General features: G+C 39.0%; 1 protein-coding gene across 1 annotated transcript in view; it reads left to right on the forward strand.

Annotated features, from left to right (window-relative positions):
- TMPRSS15 (transmembrane serine protease 15) overlaps positions 1 to 27,542 on the forward strand; it is a 1,384,111-nt gene that overhangs the window by 653,524 nt on the left and 703,045 nt on the right. Inside the window, exon 12 of the mRNA XM_069204099.1 lies at positions 7,747 to 7,849. Coding sequence (XP_069060200.1) covers positions 7,747 to 7,849 — 103 coding nt within the window. The remainder of the gene's footprint in view (positions 1 to 7,746; positions 7,850 to 27,542) is intronic.

A 27,542-nucleotide genomic window follows, 5' to 3' on the forward strand; every position in this document is an offset into this window, starting at 1 on the left:
TTTGTGTTGAATGTTACAGGCACGTTGTAGGATTTCAAGTTCTCGAATTGTTCTCCAATTCTGTAAATTAACGTTTTTGCAATTAACACATTTATACAGCGGTACTGTCAGAAACGCGATAAATGTTGTTAGAATTAGAAGAGTGATGTGGCAAAAAATATTTCACATTGTACCAGAATTATAGGAAAAAACACATTCCAAAGCCATTTAAAGGGTGACAAGTCTCTATAACAAAATTTCTATAATTAGTATTGGTTTTTGTTAAGGAATAGTGAAGCTTATTATCAGGCAGCAAAAAATAAACTTTGCGTCGTGATGTCTTTCCTAGCTTGTCACGTTCCACTTTTTCACAGTTACACCACTTCCAGCTCCCCATGATACTTAAGCAATAATTAGGTTACTCGACACTTGCCTAAATACTTAACTTAGACATTCTTTAGTTAATTATGATTTATCACACATTTATGGTTTGTTGAATCATGTGTAGATTTTCAGAGAGTAATGTTAACTTTATGTGGAATTATTTTTCAAAGAATACTTTTCTAAACAGGGTCATTATATCTGAAGTGCCTATTCAGTACATATCAAGTATTGTTAACTATCTCAGATACCAAAAATACAAATTGTTAAGAAGTGCCTTGGTCAACAATGAACGCATTTATTCACAATGTTCTAGAATGCTCATTTCATGAATAAAATAAAGCTAGCTGATCAAGCAATTCAATTATTGAGAATAATACACCCATCAAAGCTTGCATCAAGAAAAACTATTCCAATTTGCCACATCGCAAAATTCAATCAAATTTGTATTTCGTTTTCAGTCCCTTTTACAATTGTTCCTCTAATGCAGAACAGTGCGTGAATAAATATTTTCTCTTCCTTTCTTTGACTTTAGTTTCAATGATCCAAATAACAGAAAAGGTTGCTTTAAAGCATAAACAGTGCTGATTTTCATCAAGCTGCATTTTAGAGAATGTTTATAAAATGTGTACTCCAGACCAGGGAAACAGGAATATTTCGATTGTATTTGTATATGACGTGGCCATTACCCGAATTACATAAACATACTTATTTTGACCTTCGGCCAACCTACATGAATCAATATGAATCTAATGAATAGGGCTCGAATTTATCAATTGTGATGGTATTTGTAATTATCAATAATTATTATATAGTACGTTGTTGTTAGGAACATATTGCACAATTTAAAGTATTTTTCATTTTATCGTGCAACATGCAGTAGACTAGTCATTAATCCCATGCACAACATATTAAAATAAAGCAGCTAGCTCTTACCATAGATATAAACCTGAGCTTAATGAATGTCAGTGATATCACTAATTTTGACATGATCTCAAAGCCTTTATGAAGCCTTGTTGCTTCAATCCTCCAATTATGAAGAGAATGGATACTTTCTTCTTTTCTCCTTTTAGTACAAGGTCTTTTTTTAAAGTTTTAAAGGATATGTTTATTGAGAATAATATAATACAAAGCAAAAATACAGAATAATGAATACATGAGATTAACAGAATACTAGGTGAAATGGGAGAGGTGAAGAGGGAAAAAAGAATGGGAAATAGGTACATGAGTCATATATGTAAATGCCTGATCATTAGTTAGGATGAATTAGTAAGGTAAATATCAAGAACAGTATAAAATACATAAGATATAACTTAGAGAATAAGTCAGAGGGGTTGGAGAACTTTCTGAGCCTTAGGGAAAGGGGAAAACAACAGCTTTGCAGAATTATCAAGGAACTGGGTAATGGGCGTCCACATTTATTTCCGCTTTAAAACAAGTGATAGTGATAAGGGATGCGTATAAGCAGTATGTAATCAGTGGTTGTAGCATACAGCATACCAGTATGCTTTAGATGATATTGAGTAGAGTCTTTCCAATGACATGTAATTTGCTGAAAGGCAATTGCTAGTAACAGATTCAATATTTTCATGTCAAATGAAGCATTTGTCCATGCATCAAATACACTGCCCAAAAATACATTAATAGTAGAAAAAGGTATATTAGACTGAAATAAACAATGTATTTGATCCCAAATTTGTGACCAAAAAGTATAAAATGAAGGGCAGGTGAATAACAGGTGTTTCAAGTCAGCCTGTGGAGAAGAACATGTCCAACTGGTTTCTGGGTTGTCTGGATTAATTTTATGTAGGACAGCAGGTGTCAGAAAAAGTCTATTATGTATGTAGAAAAGTGTTTGAGTTGTGTTTGCTGCTCAGGGGGGATTTTCTAGTTTTGATCCAGATATGTTTCCAAGTGGAATTGGAAAAATAGTGGATAGATCAGATTCCCATGCTAGTTCAGTGTTGGCTATAGGTCGATCACTAGAGATACATTATAAGTGGGAGTATATGGTGAATGCTTTTGGGTTTACGTGTAGACTGGTAGCAAGGGTGTTGGGAGATGTGGAATTAGTATTGAGAGAAGAATAAAAGTGAGCATGCGCTTGAGAGATGGCATTTTGTAAGGTGAGAAACTTGGTACGGAAAGTGTGTGGAAGTCAAATGAGAGCTTGTGCTTGTAAAAAAGAAATAAGAGATTCCTGATTAAACAATTGGTTGACCCAGATTAAGCCTCTTGATTTCCAGTTTTGCCAGTAAATATGTCTATTCTTCCCTCGTATGTATTTATTATGCCAAATGGTAGATTCTGAAAAAGAGAGAAGGTCCAGTTGAGAATGAGAAATAATGGTGACTAATACTTTACAAGTATTACAAAAGGTTGGATTAAAAAACTTTTGAGGTTTCCTCATGAAAGATAAGTATTTGTGGAAGGAGAATGGGTATATAAATCCACGTTCTAAGTCAACCCATAATGGAGTGTACAATAACAAACATGTTATCCAGTGTACTGATTGTTTTAATAAAAATGCTTTATGGTATTTAGAAAAATGAGGAAAAAGTACTTCTTCTTCAGCTTTGGGACATTTTAGTTTAAGTAGAAACATACAAGGCTTTTTATCATGCCAAAGAAAATAAGTTAAGATGGAATACATTTTTATGTAATATTTGAGAGGAATATTTAAATGAATGTTAGATAATGTGGAAAGAATAATAGGAACTGACATAATTTTGATAGTATGTAAAATACCCCACCAAGCTAAGTGTAGAGGATGCCATCTTCTGGTGAATGAGGTAATCTTGGAGTTGCAATATTGATAGAGATAAAGGTAGTGGGGGATGAGGTAAATTAAAGGCCTAAATATTTAAGTTGTTTAGATTGCGTTTTCAGGTTAAATGAGTCAAAATCTTGTTTGAAAGTGAATGTTTTCAAGGATGGGATTTTGCTTGTGTCGTGATTTAATTTATATCCAGTTACAAAATAATTGTAGGAGACTTCTGAGGAAAAAGCAGGGAGGGAGATAAGTGGTTTTGAGATGAATGAGAAAATATTGCCAGCGTATCCACCTAATTTAACTTGTTGAGGATTCTGTGTGAATCCATGTATATTTATGTTTTGTCTGAGCCTAGACAAGAAAGGTTCTAGTGCTAAGTTAAACAGAAACAGGGAGAGGGGACAATCTTGTTGAACTCCCTTACTTAGGGTGCAGTGTGAGGAGGTCAACCCATTAGCACATATGACAGCATGAGGAGAAGTGTAGATAAGGGAAATTAAAGATATAAGTTTGGGGCCAAAACCAAACCAGGAAAGGGTGTGAAAAAGACATTGTCAATTGACTTGATCAAAAGCTTTTTGGGCATCAACGATAATAGAGCCTGTAGGAGCAGGTAAGCTTGCAGACTTGGAAATGATATCGAAGAACAAACAAGTGTTATCCGATAGGTATCAAACTCTGACAAATTATGATTTCTCCTTTTGCAGAAGATCAGGAAGAAAGGACTCCAATCTACAAGATAAGGCTTTGGAGAAGATTTTATGATCTTAGTTAACAAGGAAAATAGGTATATAGTTCCTACAATAACGTAGATCTTGTCCCGCTTTTGGAATGAAACATATAAGTGTGTCAAGGAAAGAGCCAAAGGAGCTAGGGGTATTGGTGAATGATTGCTTAAGGGTATACAATTTTGGAAGAAGGAATTAGGAAAAGAATAAGTAAAACTCAGCTGTAAATCCACCCCGCCCAGGAGTTTTATCTTTTTTAAGGAGAGAAGTACATGATGGAGGTCTGATTATGTAATATTGGTTTCCAAAGAAGAGAAATCTATTTAAAAACAATTTGTTTTTTGCACAGAGAATAGTTATTGCAGGATGTCTGAATCTGAAGGAATCTTTTCTTGTGAGTATAAGCAAATATAGAAAGTTTTGAAGTGATTGAAAATGTCTAAATCCATATGATTGATGTGTCAGTATTGTGGATAAGTAGTTTGTTACGTTTGATTTTAAGATAATTTGCCAGTAATTTCTCAGATTTACTTTGGCCTCCATAATATTTGGCACTGGATTTAAGGAGATAAGAGAATGCATTTTTAGTGGGTAGCTTATTGAAGTGGCGTTTTGTGTTTAAAGAGTTGCTGTAATGAGTGCTGTGTGCAAGAGATTTAGTGCGTATGCTCAAGATGATTTATTTCATCAACAATTTGGACTGTATATGAGAAGTTTTCCTTTTCCTAGAGTTATATTTAATGGTAACGTCTTGAGCTGAAGCCTTAAAAGTATCCCATATTGTGTGAAAGGGAATGTCTTCTGTTTTCTTATGTAGAAAGTAGTCATGAAAGAAGGAAGTAAAGGAAAAGGTAAAGGTAGTGTCCAGTAATAAAGAATTGTTAAAGCACCATTGTTTGGGGGAGAGTTATTTAGGAAGAAGATCAAGCTGTACAGATATTAAAATAGCGTCAATGTCAGCTGCGTGTAAGGATTGAGTAAGAGAGTGAGATATGAAAATTTAGTCAATCTGAGATTGAATATGATGGGCTTGGTTGAAATATGTAAACTTTCTGAGTGTGGGGTTGCATAAATGCCAAGCATCTGTGAGGTAAGGCTGCTGAATAGCATGGACAAATGCTTTTTGATTTATTGGTATTATAATGGACGAGGAATGTCTGTCAATAAAAGGATCAACAAAATGATTGCAATCACCTGCTAAAACAAAATTATGATTGGGATATTCGATAGGTTTCTGGGAAATAGTGGACGAGAACTGACAATCCCGAGCACTAGGACTATATATCTTAAAAAGTACAATTGGAAACTTCTCAGTATACATTTTAAGTGATAACCACCTTCCCTCTTCATCCATTTCTTGAGAAACCTGTTAAATTTGTAAACAGTTATGACAAATAATAATGACACCATGCTTTTTGCCATTGCCAAAATACTTCACCCACCCACCCTTTACATAATGTCATAGATTCAATTTCTGTGAGATTAGTTTCCTGTAAGAAAGCAATATGAACATTAAGTTGTGCAGGGTGAGTCAAAACTCTTTCACGTTTTTCATTGAAGAATTTAAACCTTTGATGTTCCAAAATGCTTTTGCAAAACCATTGGAAAGAAATAAGATGACACACACAATCAGACATTTTGTGATGAAAGACAGAGAGGAACCAGCTAATCAATAAGAAAAACAGTAACGTTGAAGAGAGGTGGTGATACCAGAGGGGTAAAAAAATGAAAGTAGAGTAAAAGACAGAAAGGGGTAAGGCAGAGGAAAAGAAGGAAAGTAGAGAAAATAAAGTGTAACAAAAAAATGAGATGGGAAGAGGATGACATGAGTAAAAAAAAGGGAAACATACCTATGGATATGTTGATGAGGGTTGCGGGGAGAGCACATGAGAAAAGACGGCATGTCTGAACTCCAGAGGGATAACGAGGCGCACAGAAGGGAGAGTAACATGAAATGGTAGACTCGGCCACGCATAAGAGGACTACAACACCTGTAAGAAAAAAGAGTAAGGAGATAAGTTGACGCAGTTAACAGTAATAGCACCTAACAATATTATGTTCTAAAGAAAAGACATGAAAACCTTGAGCTGCACCACTGTACATCTAAAAAGAGAAGGCATCAAAACATTCTATTTATTCTATTTGTTTCAAACATAAAGTATAGAAATTAAGGCACAGTCAGATGAAATAACTGATGCAGAAATGTCCATAGTTTCTGCTCTGCATGTAGCAAGGAAAGTTTGGAGATGAGAAGGATCCTCAAAAAGCATTGACTTTTTTTAGTAGATGACTTTAAAAAGGCAGTCATGGATAAGCCCAAAGCATGCTCCAAAAGACTGTAGAGCAGGTCTCATACTCAGAAATATGTGTCTTCTATACAGAGTGGTTTTAGCATAAACCTGGGAGAAGAAGATATTATGACCTGACCAGGAAATGTGTTTGAGTTGCCTAGCAGCATTGAGGACCTTCTGTAAGTCGATGTATCACAGGAAGTACAAAATAACTCTTCTAGGAATTTTAGAAGTGTAATCTTGCATTTATTTATTTCATAAATGACGCAGGACTACAATTCCCTCCAGTAAGTGCTCGAATAAGACGCTGGGGATAGATTTTGTGAAAGAAGGTGGGTCCTTTTAGTCTTTTAGTTGTCGATTTGACAGAATCAGGTTGCGAAGAATTGGTGAGATCAGCCGAAGGAAGGTGAGAAAGGGAGACTCTTGTGCAAAGAAGGGTCTTCCATGTTGTAGTATGAGGAGAGTGCCGTACTATGATTAAGGAGCTTGCCAGTAGAGAGCTTAGAATGTTCCTTTAAAGTCTTTAGTCTGCCCATTAACTGAGAATAATATAAGACATGTGAGGTGCAGAATATAATTCAGTGTGCCGCAAAAAAACAGGAGCTCATAATATTTTGGTACTACAATATATCAAGGAGCTGAAAAAGGAGGATGAGGAGGTGTGAGAAACAAACCTTCATCAGTCAGCAGAGTAACATCACTATAATAAATAAAGAATGAGCTAGTGACAGCCAAGATATGAACGGGAAGCCGTCTCTGCATCACTGTTCCGAGGGCCTCACCACAAAGCATTAGCCACGCCCCCAGCAGAAAGTGTTTTTAATCCACACCACAATATGCTGCAAATTACCATTTTACATGTTAACGAGGCAAGCTGTGACACACAAATTCTCTTTTAAAGTCAAAAATATATATTATATCTAGTGTTTACAGTGTGTTGTAGAGATTATAATAAAGTACTTTTCCAGTGATTACAAGTTTGTCAGAATCCAAGTGATTTTTCATCTCACAGGATAGATAACTACTCTCTGCAGTTCGTTATTTATTGGGTGTGATAAATAGCAACTATCAACAGTTTCTAGAATAACATGCGGATTTCGATTCTGGCTGCGCCAAAATCGGCATGGTAGGTAAATAATGTACATGTGCTTATGTTACATTCCAGCAGGGTTGATCTGCTAACATTAAAGGGACTGTGAGATATTTAATGTACCAATAATTATTGAATGTGTTAAATACACTTAACTCTGACACCTGCACAGGCAGAGGTCTATGCAGGGGTTGGAAAGCACCAACGCACTTGTGATCAAGGCTTTTGAGTATTTTTTAAAACATTTTATGGGCTACTCATTAAGAAAAGAACACGGACAGTGTCATGTTGTATTTGACAAATGATCACTCACTTATGCCATTAGTACTGATCGTAAGAACCAGAGCACTAATTCTTATCTGTGGCTATTATAACCAAGGTGCACGGGAAAATAAATGCAAAGTTTTTTAATTAATTTATTCATACACTTTTCGCTAACAATTAAAATGAGAGTTGCTAAAAGTTATTGATTAGATTTTTTTAAAACACCTCTTCACCCAGGGTATTATATATCAACACCTATTGGACTGGGAAGCGGAAAGAGAGTTCGCCTATATAGTTTGCCATTGGCACCGACAACGGAAGCATCTTGCCTAAGTTTCTGGTAGGTATCAAAATTGTATAATCTAAACAAGTGCGTGAATAGAAAACATATTGCTCAACAGTTACATTTTTTTTAAATAATAAACTGTGTGTACACAAATAATTTCTCTGGAAGTGAATTTGGATGAATGGATTGGGATCACTAATCATGCATCTTTTTTCTTCATTAGATTGACTGCTTGTGAGGGCACGTCTTAAATACTTGACACAACAGTAGAAGCACAAGCTAGCCCACTGCACTCTGCTATAGCGCCTTAATGATGTGGAGGAGAAGCAGCGTTTTAAAATCCCATGCTCTTTCAGTCTATGCCAATGGAGGTTAACATTAATTGCCTGCATCTGGCTCATTTACGGAGGCCATGATTTGTCTTATTCCCAAAAAAGATCGGGATGCGACTGACTGTAAACATTATAGACCCATATCTTTAAGTAATACTAATTGTAACCTCTATGCCAAAGTTTTAGTTCTCCGTTTACTCCCATATATACCTGACCTTATTGATTCTCATTAATCTGGTTTTATCCCTAAGAGAAATGTAGCAGATAATTCCCGTACTTTTTTAAATATTATTAACAAGGCATCTAAACTTAAGAATCATCTGCCAGCTTTATCCTTGGATGCAGAAAAGGCCTTTGATAGGGTCTACTGGGGTTTCTTGTCGAAAGCATAGGAATGGCATGGACTAGGTACTAAATTCCGACATTTTATATCCATTCTTTATTCCTTACCATGTTCCTCGGTTATAACAAACGGTATCCGATCTCCTTTTTTCCCTCTTTAAAGGGGTACTCGTCAGGGATGCTCATTATCTCCTTTACTATTTATTTTGGCTCTCGAACCTTTTCTATACCAATTAAAAACATCTGAACAATTTACGGGGTTTCAAATTAATAATGCACACATCAAATTTATGGCATATGCTGATGATATTCTTTTGTTCATGTCTCACCCTGACACTTCTCTTCCTGCATTCCTGCATGAGGTCAACTTATATTCTGATGTATCTGGCTATAAACTTAATATAGACAAAACAGTGGTCTTACCACTTAACGCTCATTGCACTGGCTCTGTATTCCTTGATGCAGGATTATCTTGGAATTCTTCTAAAATTAAATGCCTGGGGTATGGTACTGCACTATTCTCAAGGATACATTAGGGACTCATTTAGAAATCTTATATGCAAAGCTTGTAGATCTCACACAGAAATGGTCTCCGTTATATCTCACTTGGTGGGGCCGCTTGGACACCATTAAGATTATGCTTTTCCCTATCATTAACTTCTTCCTTATGATGCTTCCTATTAAGATATCTAAGCTATTTTTTAGTTCAATTGATAAAATTCTAACCAAGTTCCTGTGGAACGGTAAACAATACCGAATCTCTCTCACAAAATTAAAACTTCCTAAAGTACAAGGTGGAGTTAATTTCCCTGACTTTATAACTTATCACAAATCTTTTGGCATTAAGCAAATACATCCCTACTTATTTACACTCAATGATGCCCCTAAAAAGCTATGGTTCTCTTTGGAAGAAACATTTATTTCTCCCTTTTCCCATAAACACATTATATTTATGTCTAACCCCCCAAAATTCTGGTTGCCCAGTACTATCTCCCATTCAGTCAACTTACTGAAACCTTTTTTTATTTTGCATCTTACCCCCATTAATCAATTCTTTAACAGTCCTATTTGGCACAATAGTTTGCTTAGGAAACAGGGTAAAACCTTGTGTTGGAAGGCTTGGATGACTAAAGGTATTCTTCTCATTTCCCAATTATATCATAAAGACTCTATCATCCCTTTTACTACTCTCTCAGCAATTTATAATCTCCCTATTCGCATGAAATCCCAATATATAATTCTTTCTACTCTAGTCCAAGAGGCCCTCAATAAACGTATACATCATAATCATTCTTCTCTTGCATCATCTCCACACCCGATTGTAACGTCTAATTATCCTAGGGCAGCTGGAATTTATAAACTTTTAAGAACGTCTCTTTTACCTAGACTCAAATCACCTATTGAGATATTGTGGGAATCAGATCTTGGTGTTGTTTGGCCAACTTCTTTATGGGATAGAATATGTTATAAGATACATGCACTGCAAGCCTCACACAGACCCTATATTTTTTTTATAATAGACTTTTCTACACTTCTGTACGCCTTTACAAACTCAAACTTGCACAAAATGACAATTGTTGGCACTGCCACACTCAGCAGGGTACTGACTTTCACATGTTTTTTTCCTGTCCATCCCTATCTACTTTTTGGTCCTCAATATGGTCTCGCATTTCAGCAATAGCTCAGATCTCCTTACCAATGTCATATGAATTACTGTTTTTGGGTGGCATATATAATATCTGGAGTTCATTCAGGCCTCTTGGAAAATTGGTGGACCTTTTGCTTTCTATTGCAATCTCTCTTATTACTTCTAACTGGAAATCTTCGGAGAACATTACTCTCAGACAGTGGTGGAATTCTGTATGTTTTCATCATAGACTTGACAGCTGCAAGCTTGATTCAACAGGAACTTTCTTCAAACGTCATCAGCTATGGTTACCATTAAGTAACTATCTCTCACGCACTGCAAAGGAAATTGATTTTTCTCCTCCTTTTTAAAAAATGTCAATATATTTCCTGTTTTTCTTCTTATATATACTTATTTCATCTTACATTCGCTGTAACTAATGTCTATTACCTCTCTCTCCACATGCTATCACTTGATTCCCTTTTCTATCCCTACAGCTCTTCTCCCTCTCCCTCTCTCTTTCTTCTTTCTTTATTCAAACTTGGAGTCTTTGATACTATATTGCTGTATATGCCTAATTCATGTACATGTTTAATATGCATTTATAAGTACAATATTCCTTATGCATATATACCCACAACTGCATATCTCTGTCCTGGCAATGTTAAGTTAATGTTCTTGTACTTGACTCAATAAAAAACATCTTTTAAAAAAAAAAAAACATTAATTGCCAACTTACCAAAAGATTAGATGCTCTGCTATTCAATACTGTTGGTAGTGGTAATAACTGCACCAGTCACAAAGGGCCAAATTGACATTTACCAGTACAGGTGAAAAAAGGAAGACTACAACATCCAAAATCACTTAGTGTTTGGAATGCAGTGCAACAGACCTTTGTGCCTGTTTTTTTCTAGTTCCTGAGTCCCTTTGACATTACAGAAGGAGCCGTAGAGAATGCACAGGCGTAGCTTAAAGACAATGTGCAAAGCCTTTAGAAGTGCCAAAATCACTAAGATGTCTAAGACACAATAGTATAATACTCCCAAGCCAGTCTGTAAAAATAGAGACAATTGAACAAGCAAAATGATAGCAAAATGTTAAAAATCAAAAAATTGGGCCCAGTGATAAAAACGTTTAAAGATTTAAGTGGAAAAGCACTAAGAAACAGTGAAGCACAAAGGGTCATGGTTGACCGAAACCGTGGAATGAATTCAGACTAACCTTGATGGAGCGTGGGTTGATACACAAAGTAGGATTTTCCCCTGATCAGAGATTTTACCTCTGAATCCAGTCCCTGAATTGCAAACTCCAAATTAGCCACCAAAGCAAGATTGCAAGACGATTCTGAGAAGAATTTCAAGAGGCAGGATAGCCATTGGATGAAGTCCCCTGAAGCCACCGGCTTAGCGGGGGGCCAAACTCAGAGTAGGAAAAATTCAAACTTGATGCCTGGAAAAGTCCCCATGTTGGCTCAATACTTTTTGCACTTTCACCCAGTCAAGATTTCTGTGTTCAGACTTAGGGCCTGATTTTGATCTTAGCAGATGGAATACTCAGTCACAAATGTGACAGGTATCCCATCTGCCGTATTATGATCTCCATAGAACGTAATGGGATCGTAATAAGGCAGATAGGATATCCGTCAAGTTTGTGATGGAGTATTCCCTTCTGCCAAGATCTAAATCAGGCCCTTAGTCTCTTTTTGAAGCTCAGAATCCTCCAGCAGGACACAGGAGCAGGCTATACCTGACAATGAGTTTCAGGAGACCAGAAATCGTCTCTCTGAATTTCATCAGTGGAGAAGCTCCAAGTATGAGAAACCTGTTCCTGAGCCCAGCGAATTTGCATATTGGGCCAACCCACATTGGTAATTTGTCCCAGTCCTCCAGAGTTCTGGAATTGCAACACATTTTTTCATCCCAGTTTTGGAGAGAAGTTAGGAGATGTCCAGCTAGACACAGCCAAATGCTCCAAGCCCTTAAGAACAGCACTTGGGGTGAAGACTCACTCCAGCAAAGGCCACAAGCAGTTTCCCCTCCAAGTCCAGGTGCTACTAGTCAGCATGAAAACTTCAAACCTAAAGCCTCTAGCAGCTGTATCCCTACAGGATGTCAGCAATTTAATCATTTGAGTCCACCTCTTTTTCCTGGGTACAAATGGGACCATATACTACCTTTCTGGTCTCCTCACCAGTTGCAGTCCTTCTTCTGTTCTTCCACTAGTCCAGTGAGAGTTTCAGGGATGATGCCTCAGGTGCTACTTTTATGCTTGGCACCAGCTAGTAGGTGGGGTGATTCCTGATTCCTGACTCCTCCCTACCAATGAGGCAAATGTTTCCAGGGGCAACTCTACCAATATTTGCAGTAGTTGCTGTTTGCTGACTGCAAATAATCACACAATGCATCTTATTATCAAATTGCAGGAAGGGGAAACCCTGCTCCTCTCGTGCAGAGTCTGTATGCTTGTCCTGAGGTGTGGTCATTGAAATGGTGCCAGCCTTACTAGGAGGGCAAATGTTGGTCTTTTGTAGGTGTTACCTAACAATTACTTCTGACAGTGCAGACCCCTTTGAAGTTAATTAAGTTCCTGGGCCCACACTAAATGATCTTCCAGCCAGGTGGAAAAAACATTTCTTCCCACACCATTGTCCCAGCTCTAGAAATGGTTTTTACACCTCAATCACTTGCTGGACAGCTACTGAAGAAGTAATGTAATTAAGCCTCAAGGAGCATCAGGCAGGAAAAAGATAACTTTCTAAATATTATATTTCATAAATATTTACTCAAAGTACAACTTCACCATCAAAATGAGTTTTTCATAAGTAATAAAAAGAGTAGTTTAATTCATTTCTAGCTGGCTCCAACTGTGAGATAGAAACTTAATATCTGATTCTCTACTTTAGTTTTTTTATAGGATAGCCGGGGATTTCCACAGTAGAAATTGTTTGGGGGGATTGTCTGTGCAGGGCATGGAGATATTACATTTCTTCTTGTCCCATGTTTAAATACCATAAATCCTAATTTAGGGGCTAAAAGGCCTACGTAATTGTGACAAATTTATATATTGAAAAGTAAGGTTGTGCCAATGTTAAAAGGGTACCTTCGAAGGTGTACAATGGTAAACATGGAACTATGATTTCCTTGACACAATACTGTAGTGGTGCTGTAATCCACAAGTAACATTTTACTTTCCATGTCATGGGCATAGTTTTCACACTGTATACTATTGACTTATAGAACAGTGAAATATGCCAATCAGGAATGACATTGTCAGAACACATACATTGGACACAAGACAACAGTGTCCCATTTTGAAGACTCAAAGGCCATCAATGAAATTCACCACATATATGTAAGTGATCACACAAAAGGGGCATTTTCTAATATACACATTTTAAAGGGCACCCTGTAAGCTGTAGCACATCAAGACCTGAAGACATAGCATCACCCGATCCAAAAGAAACTTCTTTGGTTCTTCTTGCTGACGTTCACCATCTTAAAAAACAGTTGTTCCATTCACAAGCCATCACAACCATCTTCCTACTTACCTTGCAGAGCAGATTATCCTCTTTGATTGCTCACAGCCAGAACACCATCAGATGGGAGACTAAGAAGTGTGAAAAAGTGAAAACAAAGAAGCAGGCCTTTTCCATCAATGCACCCTGGATCTGCAACAACATCCCCATATCTATCAAGGGTGTCCCAAGTCTGCTCCAACATAGGAAAGATTTGAAGATTCACTTCATTATAGAACACTACATCACAATGTATGAACCATCCACAAGCCAGTTTCCTCTGCTATCACTTGCTGATGTTATTCTTGTCTTTGACATTTTACAACTGTCAGCCGGCTTTTGAAAAGATGCACTATGCCAATACCACATACATGCATACATATCAGAGGGCTTTTTACTAATCAGCCCAAGAGCCTATTGGGAACTTTAATCATTAGTTATTGATTTCAATTCAAAGAGGAATGAAGTCCCCACACTGCACCGAGCCCAAGAGGGAAGGTCCTATGGGTAAGTATGATTAACAAGGAACTGCAAATCAACAATATATCATTTAAAACATTAGGGCATTTGTAAGAGTCAATAATGAGAGTTTGATTACATTTTTCAAGTTTTATTTAAATCTTTTAGTAACTGAATTCTATATTAGCATATCAATATATTTTCAATAAATTACGGAATGAAGCAGCAAGTGAGTTCTGTAAATTGTATCTCTATTCTAAGCTGATTTGAGTGGAGAAAAGCATTAGCAGAACCCATGAAGAGTTCTAGGTTTGAAAGGTGAAAGCAAAAAGCTGTAACAGAACTTTCTATAAAGAGAGGTTAAGAAACGCAGTAAAGTCTCAGAACAGCATGAATTCAAAAGTAGCCTGAGTCAGAAAGTATCTGAGTCGAAGTATCTCAAGGAAGTCTGCAAAAGGGACTCTCAGGCAGTCTTGGAAGACGAGCTTCTATCTGTCTAATCTGAGAACATACATTAAACAATAACTTATATCAATAAAATGCTGCATTTTATAGCATCTCATGATGACCGCTTGAAGTCTGGACCAATAGAAAAATATGTCTTTATGGGAACAGGGCAGCTTCCATCAATATAGCAGACCTAACAAAGAATGTCCAAAACTTATGATATATTTTACTACAAAATGGATCATGATTGTCATTTTGGTTCATTTTGGCATCACTTCTCTCTATAAGATCAAATAAGTCAAGGTAAGGACAGCACATTACTCTGTGAGATCACTCCTGTTCTCATACACTTCTATTGAAAAAAAAAACTATTCATAAAGAATAAATGTTTAAAGATTAAACTAACATTTCAATACACATTATATTTTATGTAGGTCAAATGGGTAAAAAAAAGTTGTAACCTACCACATTCTCCATTCATTCTTCTGTTTCAATAATACATTTGTGTCATGAAATCTGGATGATTGGTACTTTAAAGAAAATTCTGCCTGTGATTCCAAAAGAGCTTACGGTACCAGTGTTCCTAGCTCTCACTTCAACTCTTCATCTCCCGTGGACTACTGCAATGCCCTGTATTTAAATATCAACCAGCTCTCCCTAAACAATCTTCAAGTCATCCAGAATACGGCAGCACGCTTAGTCCTGGGTTTACCCAAACGCGCTTCGATAACAGAAGGGCTGTGTCACCTGCATCGGTTGCCAATAAAAAAGCGTGTGGCCTTTAGGGCTCTCTGCCTGATGCATAGAGCTCTTCATTCCATGGGCTGGGGCTACCATTAGACAGCAGTGCAGTGGTATACAACTAGGAGACTGTTGAGATCAGCTGGACAATTCAAAGTGGTTGTTCCACGGTGCAAGAAAGCCAGGTGGGGGGACGGGGCCTTTTTGGTAGCTGCAATAAGGCTGTGGAACGCCCTTCTGGAACACAGCTGTAGCCTGAGAGGACATCTATTGTTTCATAAACAATTGAAAACATGCTTGTTTGTCTCTTAGGAACTGTTGGGGGCCAAATTGGAGGGTCTGTTTGTTTCCGGATTATGGTAACGTCACCTGGCTGTGTTTTTCTCTTCTCAACAGTGCTTTGATGCGCCTGCCACTCTAATGCATTTTAGAAATGCTACAAATACAAATACACACTTATGACCAGGGTACAGGTCAGAGCAAAACAAAAAAGATAGAAAAGAAAGAGAAGAATACATTTGTGAGTGTTTTAGAGTAAATGCACATCTCCATGAAAACTCAATGTGCAAAGATATGCTTTAAACACATTTAGTTTAGGCATACATAAATCATACAGGCTAGTTATGTCAGTATCTCATTAGTGAAAAGGTTTAAACACATACATATATAACGTATGTCCCATGATACAAGGTTAAGTGAATGGCAAAATAAACCTATTCCACTGGTCACAGAGGTAGTGGAGAGTTAGTGTGCCCCAACCTCCTGGGCCTCCTTTAAAAGAGAGATAAAAGTGGGTTCCATCGAGCCTGTAAGTGAATTCCCATAAAGGGGTGTACTCACAGACTGCGTCATCTCTGATGGAAGTACATGACCCTTTTGTAAAACTAGGGTGTGCCCAGAACATCACTTGCAGTACAACAGTAGACATGTTGTCTGTCTTCACGCTTATACCATGCCCCCATCCTGTAAGAGGGGCCTCTCAAAGGGTCCATAAAGCACACAAAGAGGTGGATGTAGTTTGTAACACTCACTCTTGTGGTTCTCTAACAAAAGAGAATGAATCCGACTTTTACCATCACTTTGTTTTCCTGCTTAACTCTGTCAGCAGGTTTAAGCCCAAGACTCCGCAAGGCAGTGCCAACCATGGTAGACGAGTACCTTGCACCTCATTGCTGATGCTGCCCAAGGTCCCCGAGAGACCGTGCAACTAAATCCGTGATGCCAACAAAAATGTTGCTTTCCTTCATACGCAAGAAATGAGAGAACCCTGTTGTGCTTTTACAATGAGGAGTTACAAGATGCCCGTGTCAACGCTTTAGAAACGTTTCATAATGAATGTCATACCTATTCTAAAAATAATTTCGTAGCAATGAGGAGAAACTAGTTATTGGAAACATAAACTAAAATCATGGTAGTGCTTCACGAATGTGTGCCTTCATTATTTTTACCTTCAGAAGTGTCATATTGCATTTAAATAGAGGTAATCCTTGATATTTTCATTTCCTTTCCAGTACTCATTTAGCTGTCAAATAGTGATCATTTTAGTGAGGTAAGCTCATTTTACTTAAACAATGTGTGCAGTTCAGTTTGCACATCGGAACCTCCTGACATCATGACGTTTCACATTCTCTTGAGAAAAACGTAACCGATTAAGGTGGCACCGGCTTTTAAAGCTGCAAAAAGTATAAATTGTAAGATATGCACGTACATGTTACATCTGTCTGTGCTTATGGCTAGTAAACGATTGCCTGCTCCATTAATGCAAATATAATGTGCGAATGCTTCGCGCACAACCTGCTTAATTTCTTTCTGTGATCACTGAAGGAAGTTACTGTAAAAATGTACATACAATTATTTGCATAGTAATCTCAGTTCTAGTTTCATTTGATAATTCCTTAGTTCTAATGAGTGAAATCAAAGTTGTACTTTGTTTCCTTCTCCCTTTGCCTTTGCAATAATCTTCTACCCTTGTGTTTTAGCTTCAGAGGCTTCATTGTAAATATTTAAATCAGCTTTAGTCATTTACGAGTATGACCTTGATTTAAAAACTAATGCACAAATTATATTTGTGAATTGTCACATAAATATGCCTTTCCAGCGTTTGTCACTTAGATGTACACGTTTTTAATTATCTACGTTTTTCTTGTTTAAAATTCCTCTACATACAGCTTCAGCATCAAGGGCAGTGCAATGTATTACTAATGAGAATTTCATAGGGCTTACCTGCCTGGGGACGAAGTAGGACTCATGATGTCTATGATTGTTGGCTTTCTTGCTTAAGGCACTGTACTGTATGTTTTTTTCTTTTGTTATGTTCATTTGGCAAGGACTTTAAATCCTACGTGTTGTACTTGTGGGTGACATTCCAGCGGTATTAGACCTCTTTATACCTTTTGCTGCGAGCATTCTTACAAACCGAATAGAGCATCGATTGTAATGGATGACCTGGGTGTGGAGGCAGCATATGTTTATCTTTCCTTTGTCTTCTTCCTGAAATCAATAATGCAGTGTAGGGTAGCAGGAGCCAGATGGAATGTTTTGGTAATGAAAGGGTACCTGGGAGTCAATCTGGATAGGTTACCACTTACTTGCAGTTCTGCCTATTGCTGCACTTTCCAGATGGACAACTTGAATTCACCCTACATCCCTCTTTCTTGACCCCTTTCACTCCGTAATAGTTTTGTCCTGTAGTGCCTTTTATCTACCTGTTCTCTACCTTTCCTGCCTAGCCCTTCGGCCTTTAATCTTACGTGAGTAGGAGAACTCACAGCAACAACTGCATCTCCCTAACCAATGTCAACAACTTAGTTGCATCACTGCTGCACAGCAGCTTCTTGCTGCTGCTGCATGGTTCTCAACTGTGCTTCTTCATTCTGGGAACTCCTGACTTCACTCTCCTCTTCACGTCAGGTACGTCTGAAGTGGAATAAAAGCAGCAGCTTCTCCTGTGATAGTTGGATGAGCGTGATGCTCCAAACCCTTACATGGTCTCGAGCATTGAGTGTGTGTGTGGAAAGGCAGCCTGGTGGGTAAGCCGTCCCACGCCGTGTCTGTGGAGTGAGGGCTGCGAGTGGCACAGGCATGCACATGCAGGGCAACTGCTTTTGCCTTCACCCAGGATCGGACTGGCCGTTTATCCCATAGTTCATTTTCCTGAGAGATTGAATGATTGAGAGGGGTTTAAGAAGGCACTTGGGCAGCTAATGGCACCCTGGTCACATTCTCCAACTCCCTAGAGTTAATAGCAGCAGGCTCTGAGGGTGGTCGAGTATCAGAGGTTGGAGAGACGGGAATGAATGAGAATGAATGAGTGAAGCGAGGCATGGAAGTTGGTGGAAAGTAATGGAACGGAACCGATTTGAACATTTCTGCTAGGATTGTTTTTGGTTTGCACTACGACCAGGCTCTAACTGCTCAGTTCGAATTCAGTTAAAAGCACACCGAAGATACCTATCAGTGTGGTCAAACTGTTCTAGCTTTTTCCACTACCATCCATAAGTGAAACCTCATAAAATCTACAATCAGGAGCCGAATGAATGGCACTAATGCCCCCAACTGTGGTGAGTCTGAAAAATACATGATCCTCACAAATGGAAAGTAACGAAGTGTTGGGCCAGATGTACGAATAATTTTTCTGGTCCCGATGGGCCGTTTGCGATCATAAAAATGTTTTTTTCTATGAACCAAAGCAAAATGCGACTCAGCAACTTGTTTACTGAATCACATTTTGACTTTGTGATTCCGTGTTTTTAAAGAGGTGTGTTCACGGCGTTCCTTCCTAATACCAAATCGCCCTGGCATATAGGAATGTGTTGCAAATGTGAATGCATTTGCAAACCATTCACAGTTACCACCAGCTCCAAGTTGGTGGTAACCCATTTGCCAATGATAAGGGGTCCCTAGGGACCCTTTCCCCTTTGTGAATGGAAGCGTAAATATTTTTTTCAGAGCAGGTAGTGGTCCCATGGACCACTGCCTACTCTGAAAAAATTAAAAGAAAACATTTTTTCTTTTTTTCTTCTTTGAAATGCATCCTGTTTTCCTTTCAGTAAAACGAGCTGCATTTAAAAAATAAATTAAAAGCAGTCACAGACATGGTGGTCTGCTGACCCCAGAAGGCCACCATAACTGTGAGTGCGGCCATTCCCAAAGGGGAAAAATTGCGACCTACCTCATGAATATTGATGAGGAAGGTCTTTGTGACCCCATTGGGAATTACTAAATGTGTCTGAGACACATTTGTGTATTTCATTTTGCGAGTCTCTAATTGTGACTCGCAAAAAGTCGTAATCAGAAACTCGCAAAATGAAAAGGACATACATCTGGCCCTGTGAGACATAAACCTTCAATAATTTAGCCATGGAAACTTAGGGCTAGATGTATAATTTTTCCAAATAGTGATTTCCTAATCATGACTATCTACGAATCGCAATTACGTAATCGCTATTTGAATGTATGAAACTCCAGGGGTTTCATTTAGCGATTCCCAATGGCTTGCAATTCGACTTACCTCACTAATATTCATGCGGTAGGTTGCAATTTGCGACCCATTCTGAATGGTTATAATCACAAGGATGGTGGCCTGCTGGGCTCAGCAGACCACCATGTCTGTGATTGCTTTTAAATAAAGCAATCCTTTTAAAAAAAAAATGCAGCCTGTTTTCCTTAAAGGAAAACACGATGTGTTTGATAAAGAAAAATGAAAAGTTTTCTTTTCATTTTTTAAGAGTAGGCAGTGGTCCCTGGGACCACTGCCTGCTCTTAAAAAACGTTTTCGCATGCATTCACAAAGGGGAAGGGTTCCCTTTGGGAGCCCCTCCCTTTTGCGAATGGGTTACCATCTACTTGCAGTAGGTGGTAAAATGCGAATGTTTTGAGACTGTATTGCGGTCACAAAACATTCCTACATACTGCTGCGATTTGGTATTAGGAAGGGACACCCTTGACCCCTTCCTAATACCAAATTGGTATGTAGTCGCATTTCCAATTTGCAATTCGGTAATAAGTTACCGAATTGTAAATTGGAATTCATACATACCAAAATGCATATTTGCGATTGCAAACGGCCTGGTTAGCCGTTTGCGATCACAAAAATGAATGGTACATCTGGCCCTAAGGTGTACGCACTCTTCCCGGTGCCCCTGTAGCTCAAGTATTGTGCTCGAGTATATAGTGGTTCCCATTTGTTTAGGTTTATTAATATGGTGCACATTTGCAGTAAGTTTTTTTACATCACTTTGGAGTCAAAAAGTGTATTCTGCACTTTAAGATACTTCTTTCACACTTTGCCTTTTGAGGGGGCCGAAGAATGAAAAAAATAACTTGCACAAAAGGTGGATGTTTGAGAAATATGTGAATGTAAAAACAATTAAGGATGCGAGGATGAAGGAATATGGCATGGTTCATTTATAACTGCCATTAGTCAGAGGAGAAATGATCTGTCACTCGTTTGCTTCGTGTGACGGCAAATGAAGTCTCTCATGAAAAGGACAACATCATTATCATTTTGTGCAAGGGTAACTAGTTCAAAAAGGCAACCTCAGAAAAATCAATTTAAATGAAGAAGATGGGCCTAAGGGTCAAGAAAGTCAATAAAGTTAATGTTATTAAGACGGGAACACTTTCCTATGTTTTTCTTTTTAACTACCTATCATCTTCTTAACGGATTTTAAATGTCATATATGTTTTATCAACATATTTAGAAAACGAAAACGACCTTTACATTTAAGTAATTGGGAAACTGTAGCAGCTTCATTATAGTCATAAGAAAGGTGCTAAGTAGCAAAAGCATTTTTTTAAAAAGGGGCTAGTTCTTCTCTTGCCCCAATGCACTTTCTCACCCGTTGCCATTTCATTTTAATTGATATTTTTACAGATTGTTACATAATTTGCCTTTCTTGCAGGGTAGGGTATTGCGCTTGGTAAATAATGAATTTTCTCTGTTATATACTTGGAAGCCTAAATAAAAAGAATACATTATTTACTGCTCGCAGACGACTTTAAAAATGGAAGAGAAATGTCACAGTTTACACGGTCACTGCCTAAATAATTGAGAGTTTGCACTGTTTCTCCGGCGGCCATGCAAATAGAAAACAAACTTCACTATGTACACTGCGACTGGCCAAATAGTGGAGATTCTGCACTATTTTGCCGGCAGCCATGTGATAACAATGAAACTTCACTATTTACCTCCCCACTGACTAATTGCCAGAAGGTATGTAATATTTGGCCAGCAATCAAGCAAAGAAACTTCACTCATTACCCGGCTGATGGCAAAACAGCAGACATTCTGTACAGTTTGGCCAGCAACCATGCAAATAGCAATGACATGTAATTATTTGCGAGGCAGCTAATTACAGCACATAAACTATTTATTATTTGAATGGCAGCCTGGCAAATAGCAAACATATGTCATTATGTACCCAACCGTTCACTAAATAGTAGAAATATTGTACTGTTTGGCCAGTTGCCTAGCAGATAGAAAAGAAACATCATTATGCACTTGGGGGTATATTTACAAGCCCTGTACGCCACTGGTGCATCACTTTTTGTATGCACCAGTGGTGCATAGTGCAGATCCATATCTACGAGGCCATGCAAAGCCACTTTGTAAGGTGTAAGGCAACGCAGTGCAAGTTGCTGTAATGCCTTACACTGCGTCAGGCAAGCGTACTATGGATGTTGCTGTGGGTGTTCCCACGTAACACCATTGGGTTTTGACGTAATCTGTGAACCAGGGAATGCGTCAAACAAACTCTATGCCTCCCCAGGGAAAGTCCAACGAGGAGAAATATCTCTATTTCTCCTTTTTTTCCTCTTTCCCAGTGTGGCGCATTCTGCAGCACACATATAAAGAGCTAAACACCTCTCTGGATTGTTTTTGGGCGGGAAGGTGTTCCTTCCTGCTCAAAAACAATCCTGCTGACGACACAGACACCCTTGCACCATGGTGCAATGGTCCCTATGTTGGTGCTAGACAGCAATTTGCCACCAGCTCAGGGGGAAAGAATAGAAATGCACCATATCTTGTAAATACAATGCATTTCTGCCCTTTCCTTGTGGTGCAGAGCAGTGCAGCAAGGTCACTTGCTTCGCTGACCTGGACCATAGGGCTTGTAAATATGCCCCTAGATGCCTGACTAAACAGCAGACTGCATGCACAGTTCATCCAGTAGTCATGGAAATAGCAGAGGAACTTCACTATTTACCAGTCTCTTTTCTATACAGTTTAAATTTTGTGTTATTATGCCTTATGCAGATGTTACCAGGTACTTATTACCAGGGAGAACTGCAGAGAAGAAGTGAACACAATTGGCATCTATGTTCTTATTAATGTTAGGGTCCTTATGTAGTATTATTTCACTTGCAAAAAATAGCCATACATTCTGCACATGCTTATTGGGCCTGAAGAAGTATTTTGCAAAGCCACCTATGTATTGCTCAGTTGGTTTATAAAATCCTAAGGACCACATGTACAAAGTATTTTTGTAGTTGCAAATGGGCTGATTCACAGAACCGGCCCGTTTGCAACTAGAAAAATGCTGTTTGGGATGTACAAAGCCCAAATTGTGATTCAGTAGCTTGTTACCGAATTGCAATTTGGGTTTTGCGATTTTGTATTTGGAAGGGACACGTTCAGAGCATCCCCTCCTAATATTGAATCTGAATGGTATGTATGATTATTTTGTGACCGCCAATGCCGCCGCAAAACAATCGTAATTAGCACCAATTTAAAATTGGTGTTAACCCATTCGCAAAAGGGATGGGGTCACCATAGGACCCCTTCCCCTTTGTGAATGCATGCAAAACATTTTTTTAAGAGCAGGCAGTGGTCCTAGGGACCACTGCCTGCTCTTAAAAAATGAAACTGAAACATTTCATTTTTTTGTTTTTAAATGCATTTCGTTTTCCTTTAGGGAAAACAGGCTGTGTTTAAAAAAAGTAGATTGCTTTATTTGAAAGCAATCACAGACATGGTGGTCTGCTGACCCCAGCAGGCCGCCATCCCTGTGATTTTTGGGATTTCCAGTGGGTTGCAAATTGCGACCTACCTCATTAATACTATTGAGGGAGGTCTATTTGAAACCCACCGGGAATTGCAAAAGAAACTCAATTGAGTTTCTTACATTTGGAATTGCGATTTGCATGGAATCGCAATTAGGAAATCGCAATTCCAAATGTGAGTACATGTGGCCCTAAATCACAGTGAGTTGCAGAATGACCTTCCTAATTAATATCCATTTGATAGGTGCCAACTTGTGACTTTTTGTGATTGACTGTAATCACATGGATGGTGGCCTGCAAGGACAGCACACCATGTGACTGAGTTCCAAAACCGAAAACATTTATTTAAAGCAGATTGGGTTTGTTAAAGGACTGCTTCAAAAATTGTTTTCCGTTTTGGATAACTTCTTTTCCCTAAGGCTGTCAATTTGATTCTCAAAGGCAACGGGGTTGTCAGTGGATCCCTTCCTTATTGCAAATTAGTTACCACTGCAACTCGAGGGTCATTAGCTCATCAGTGGTTTGCAATAGAAGTTACAGTTGAAAACTATAATTGGAAAGAGGAAGGCAGGAAACCCCTTTCATGTCCTCTCCTGTTTGCAATTTGCAAACAAGTGCAAAAGTATTTTTATGAATGTCCCAAATTATTAAAGGTTTTGTACTTAATGATAAGCACTTCTGTGGTCATAATCCCTGTGATTTCGCAACCTGTGGCCCTTAGTGCTAAAACTGACTTAGATGCAGGCACTAACTTATAGGTCTAAAGGTCCCAAATGTTTGAATGTTTCCAATTTATTGGAATGCCACTCCATTACACCATGGGCCAAGACAACTTGAGAGTCCCTTTATAGCACTGTCTCATGCTTCACAAATGCTCATACTCCTTTATGTTTACCTTCAGAGTTGGCTAATGATAACCTTTGCAAGACTGGTTAAAACTGATTACACTTCTAAGCTATGTACTCGCTTTTACACACAAGGCAATGGGAATGTACCAATGCCAGATATAGGATTACCAAAAGGTTTCATGTTATCAGAACACTTCTTTTTCTGCACCAGATTAGTGGCTTCTGAAACTATATATTCTAGTTCAGTTCACTTGATGAAATCAAACTAAAACATCTGAAAACAATTCATTGTCAGGGTGAACCACTAAAAGTTATTCAGTTAACCTGTGCTGAGGCCTCTGGTAGCTTTGCACAAAGCTGTCAGACTTAATTCAGAGGCAGCGTGTAAAGTATTTATGCAGCACAAAAACAATAATAAAGTGAAAACACAACAAAACAAAATCCTAAACAAACTCAGAAAAATAGAATGAGTTTTAATAAATAAAATGTACCAGAAAACAGTACATCTGGAAATATTAGATGTTTGAAGTGTTTAGTAAAAATAGAGCCAAAACCACAAAGCAACAACTCTGGTATCTAGTCACAGCGAACCAGGACAAAGCCAGAAGTCCAGACGGACCACGATGAAGCGAAAGATGTTTACAGGGACCTGGTGAGCCCCGCTGGGAGTTGCACTTGCCTTTGATGCAAGGTTTTGTGCTGCTTGGCATAGGTTTCGATCAGTAGCTGCACAGTTATGTGATGCCAAATTCTGTATTTAGTTATATTGCGTTGCGTCGGTCCTGATTACATCACTGATCAGGACCAACAGGGGGCTGCAATGTGAGGTCCTGTGTTGAATTTTGTCTCTCTGCAACAGTTCTGAGGAGGCCACCATGAGGTGCGGGGCAGCAATACGATGTCCTGTGTTGAGCTGCTTTGCACTGCATCAGTTTTGAGAGGGGCTCACAGATAGGCATGGAGATGGGTCCAGCACCTGGGGGCACCTCTTTGGGATCAGGACTCATTCGACAGAGCTCAGGAAGGTCCAAGCAAGACCAGTGTAGCAGTTTAGCTGGGCAGTTGCAGGGAGGCATCTGGAGCTTGTTGTATCCATGTAGCTCACACAGGGGGGTCTACCTACTAGCCCTTTAAGTCACTCTTGTTAGCCTAGAATTAAGGCAAGCAGGTCCAGTCTTCCTTCTCAAATAACAAGGCAGTCCTTTGCATAGCAGGACGGGACTGGCTTCTGGCAGCAGAGCAATCCTCCTTCTGTAATTTCTACCAGTTCAGGAGTGTTCTGATGAGTGGCTCTGAAGTCCACTGTTTATACCTCATGCCAGATTTTGTTCGGGGAGACTCCCAGTCCTATCCCACATCTGGTTCCGTAAAGTTCTTCCACTGTCAAGGCTCCAAATAGTCTGGGGTAACAAAAGACACAGCAGGTCTGGTGTCAGTAGGCAAAGCCCTTTAAAGCTTAAGTGAGGCTGTGTACAGCCCCTCCCAGTGATCCTATAAGAATGCACTGTCTTGTCCACTCTAAGTCGCTTTTGTGCTATTTGTCCAAAAGTAATACACAAGCCTCAACAGCAAAGCCATTCACAGTCATGTGACCCAGGACACTGACAAAATGCACAAATGGTTGGGGCTAGAAAATGCCAATTTTCTAAAAGTGACATTTCCTAAATTGTGTCCTAACATTGGAGGTTATCATTAAAGAGGATTTTAAATGACAATGACTTTGAGTATAAACATCATCTCTCTATCTGCTCCTATTCTAAGGTTATCATGAACCAAGTCTACTGAGGTAATCAAGTGTTAGACAATGGGAGGGATTGACCTTACAACAGTGAAAAACAATTTTAGGAGCTTGTCACTGTCAGGACATATATAGGTTAAGTACACATCCTACTTTTTAAATACATTGCACCCTGCCCTATGTGTCTTTACTGCCTTCCTTAGGAGTGACTTATGGGTACTAAAAAAGAAGGTTTAGGACTAGAAAAAGGTTTATTCTTCAAGGTTGAAATGGAAGTTTAAAACTGCAAACAGGCTGTAGTGATTAGATTAGTGGCCGGCACAAGCTGCAGCCCTACTAAAAGCATTTAGAGTCATATTTACAAAAAGCAAATCATTGCTGTGTCGGGCAGCAATACAACCTCTAATTTGCGCTTAGGAGCACCATTGTGTAAAGTCATATGGTGCATCAAAAAAAATGATACTTCCGTGGGAGGGATGTCGCAAAGGAAAACTGAAGCATGTGCTGCAAAAGTGATGCATGGCTGATTTGCGGCACATAAAGAAAGGCAAATCAGCCATGCATCACTTTTGAGTGCGTAATGTTTCAGAAATCTTTTAATAGTGATGCCTCTAAAAAAATGTTTTCCCTCATAATTTTAGTGAAGAGGAGAATCAAATATTCATAACAGAGGTGACAAAGAATAAACATCAACTCTTTGTCACCTTAAAATTGCCATTAGGGAAGGAAGAGGCCATATAGCCCATAGTGGATAACATCAACAGTGTAGGTCAAGTCAAAAGGACAGTGACAGACTGCAAGAAGTACTGACATGGCTACAAGCGCAGGACCAAGGACAATAGCTTGAAGGCAGCCATGCGCATCGGGGGAGGAAGACCTGAGGTCCAGGATGAGCTGACGGCCTTGGAAGAGCAGATGGCATCAGTCATTGATGGGTGTCCAGACCTACAAGTGCCACAGTACCAAACAAAAGATTTGGACTGGTACACCACAACATGGCAGGACACAGGAACTCTGATGCATGCCCCCTTTAACCATGATGCTATTGGGTTTCTCGAGAGGTCATACAGCCAAATCTGGACTGGGAAGCAATGGGATGTGTGTGTCAGAGGACCAATTCCGCACCTGAAAGCGGAGTCAGGTTTTGGACATGTGAAGTACCACCACATAGGACCATATGTAGAGCCATGTCCAGAGGGGCATAGGTATAGCAATAGTGGCCCAGGGCAGCATAGCAGGTGACCATTCTGTGCTGCCCTGCAACACAGGGCAAGTGCAGAAATGCTATGTGTGTTCACAAAATGGTGCATTCCTGATCCATACCCCAGCGCTGGTGCCCTTATGTCTACCTAGCGTCAACTCATGCATACTTGCAACATGTTGCAAGGGTGCCTGAGTTACATGCAGGATTGGCTTTGTGCAGAAAGAAAAACCTTCTTGCAAAAAAAAAATCATGGAGGCATTTACCTCTTCCCATCTGTGCAGCAGAATGAAACACACATGGAAAAAGGTAAAAAAAAAGAGAAATAAAGTTATTTATCCTTGTTATGAACGGCCCTGGGTAGGTATATGTTTTTTACGCATGTACAGATTTACCTGTCGTGGAAAATCTGGGAATGAGTCAAAAGCCATAAGGATTGCATTGCAAAACACACCACAACGTCCATGGAATGACTCCCTGAAGCAGACTAAGGC

Source organism: Pleurodeles waltl, chromosome 8 (genome assembly GCF_031143425.1).
Source record: "Pleurodeles waltl isolate 20211129_DDA chromosome 8, aPleWal1.hap1.20221129, whole genome shotgun sequence".
NCBI lineage: Eukaryota > Metazoa > Chordata > Amphibia > Caudata > Salamandridae > Pleurodeles > Pleurodeles waltl.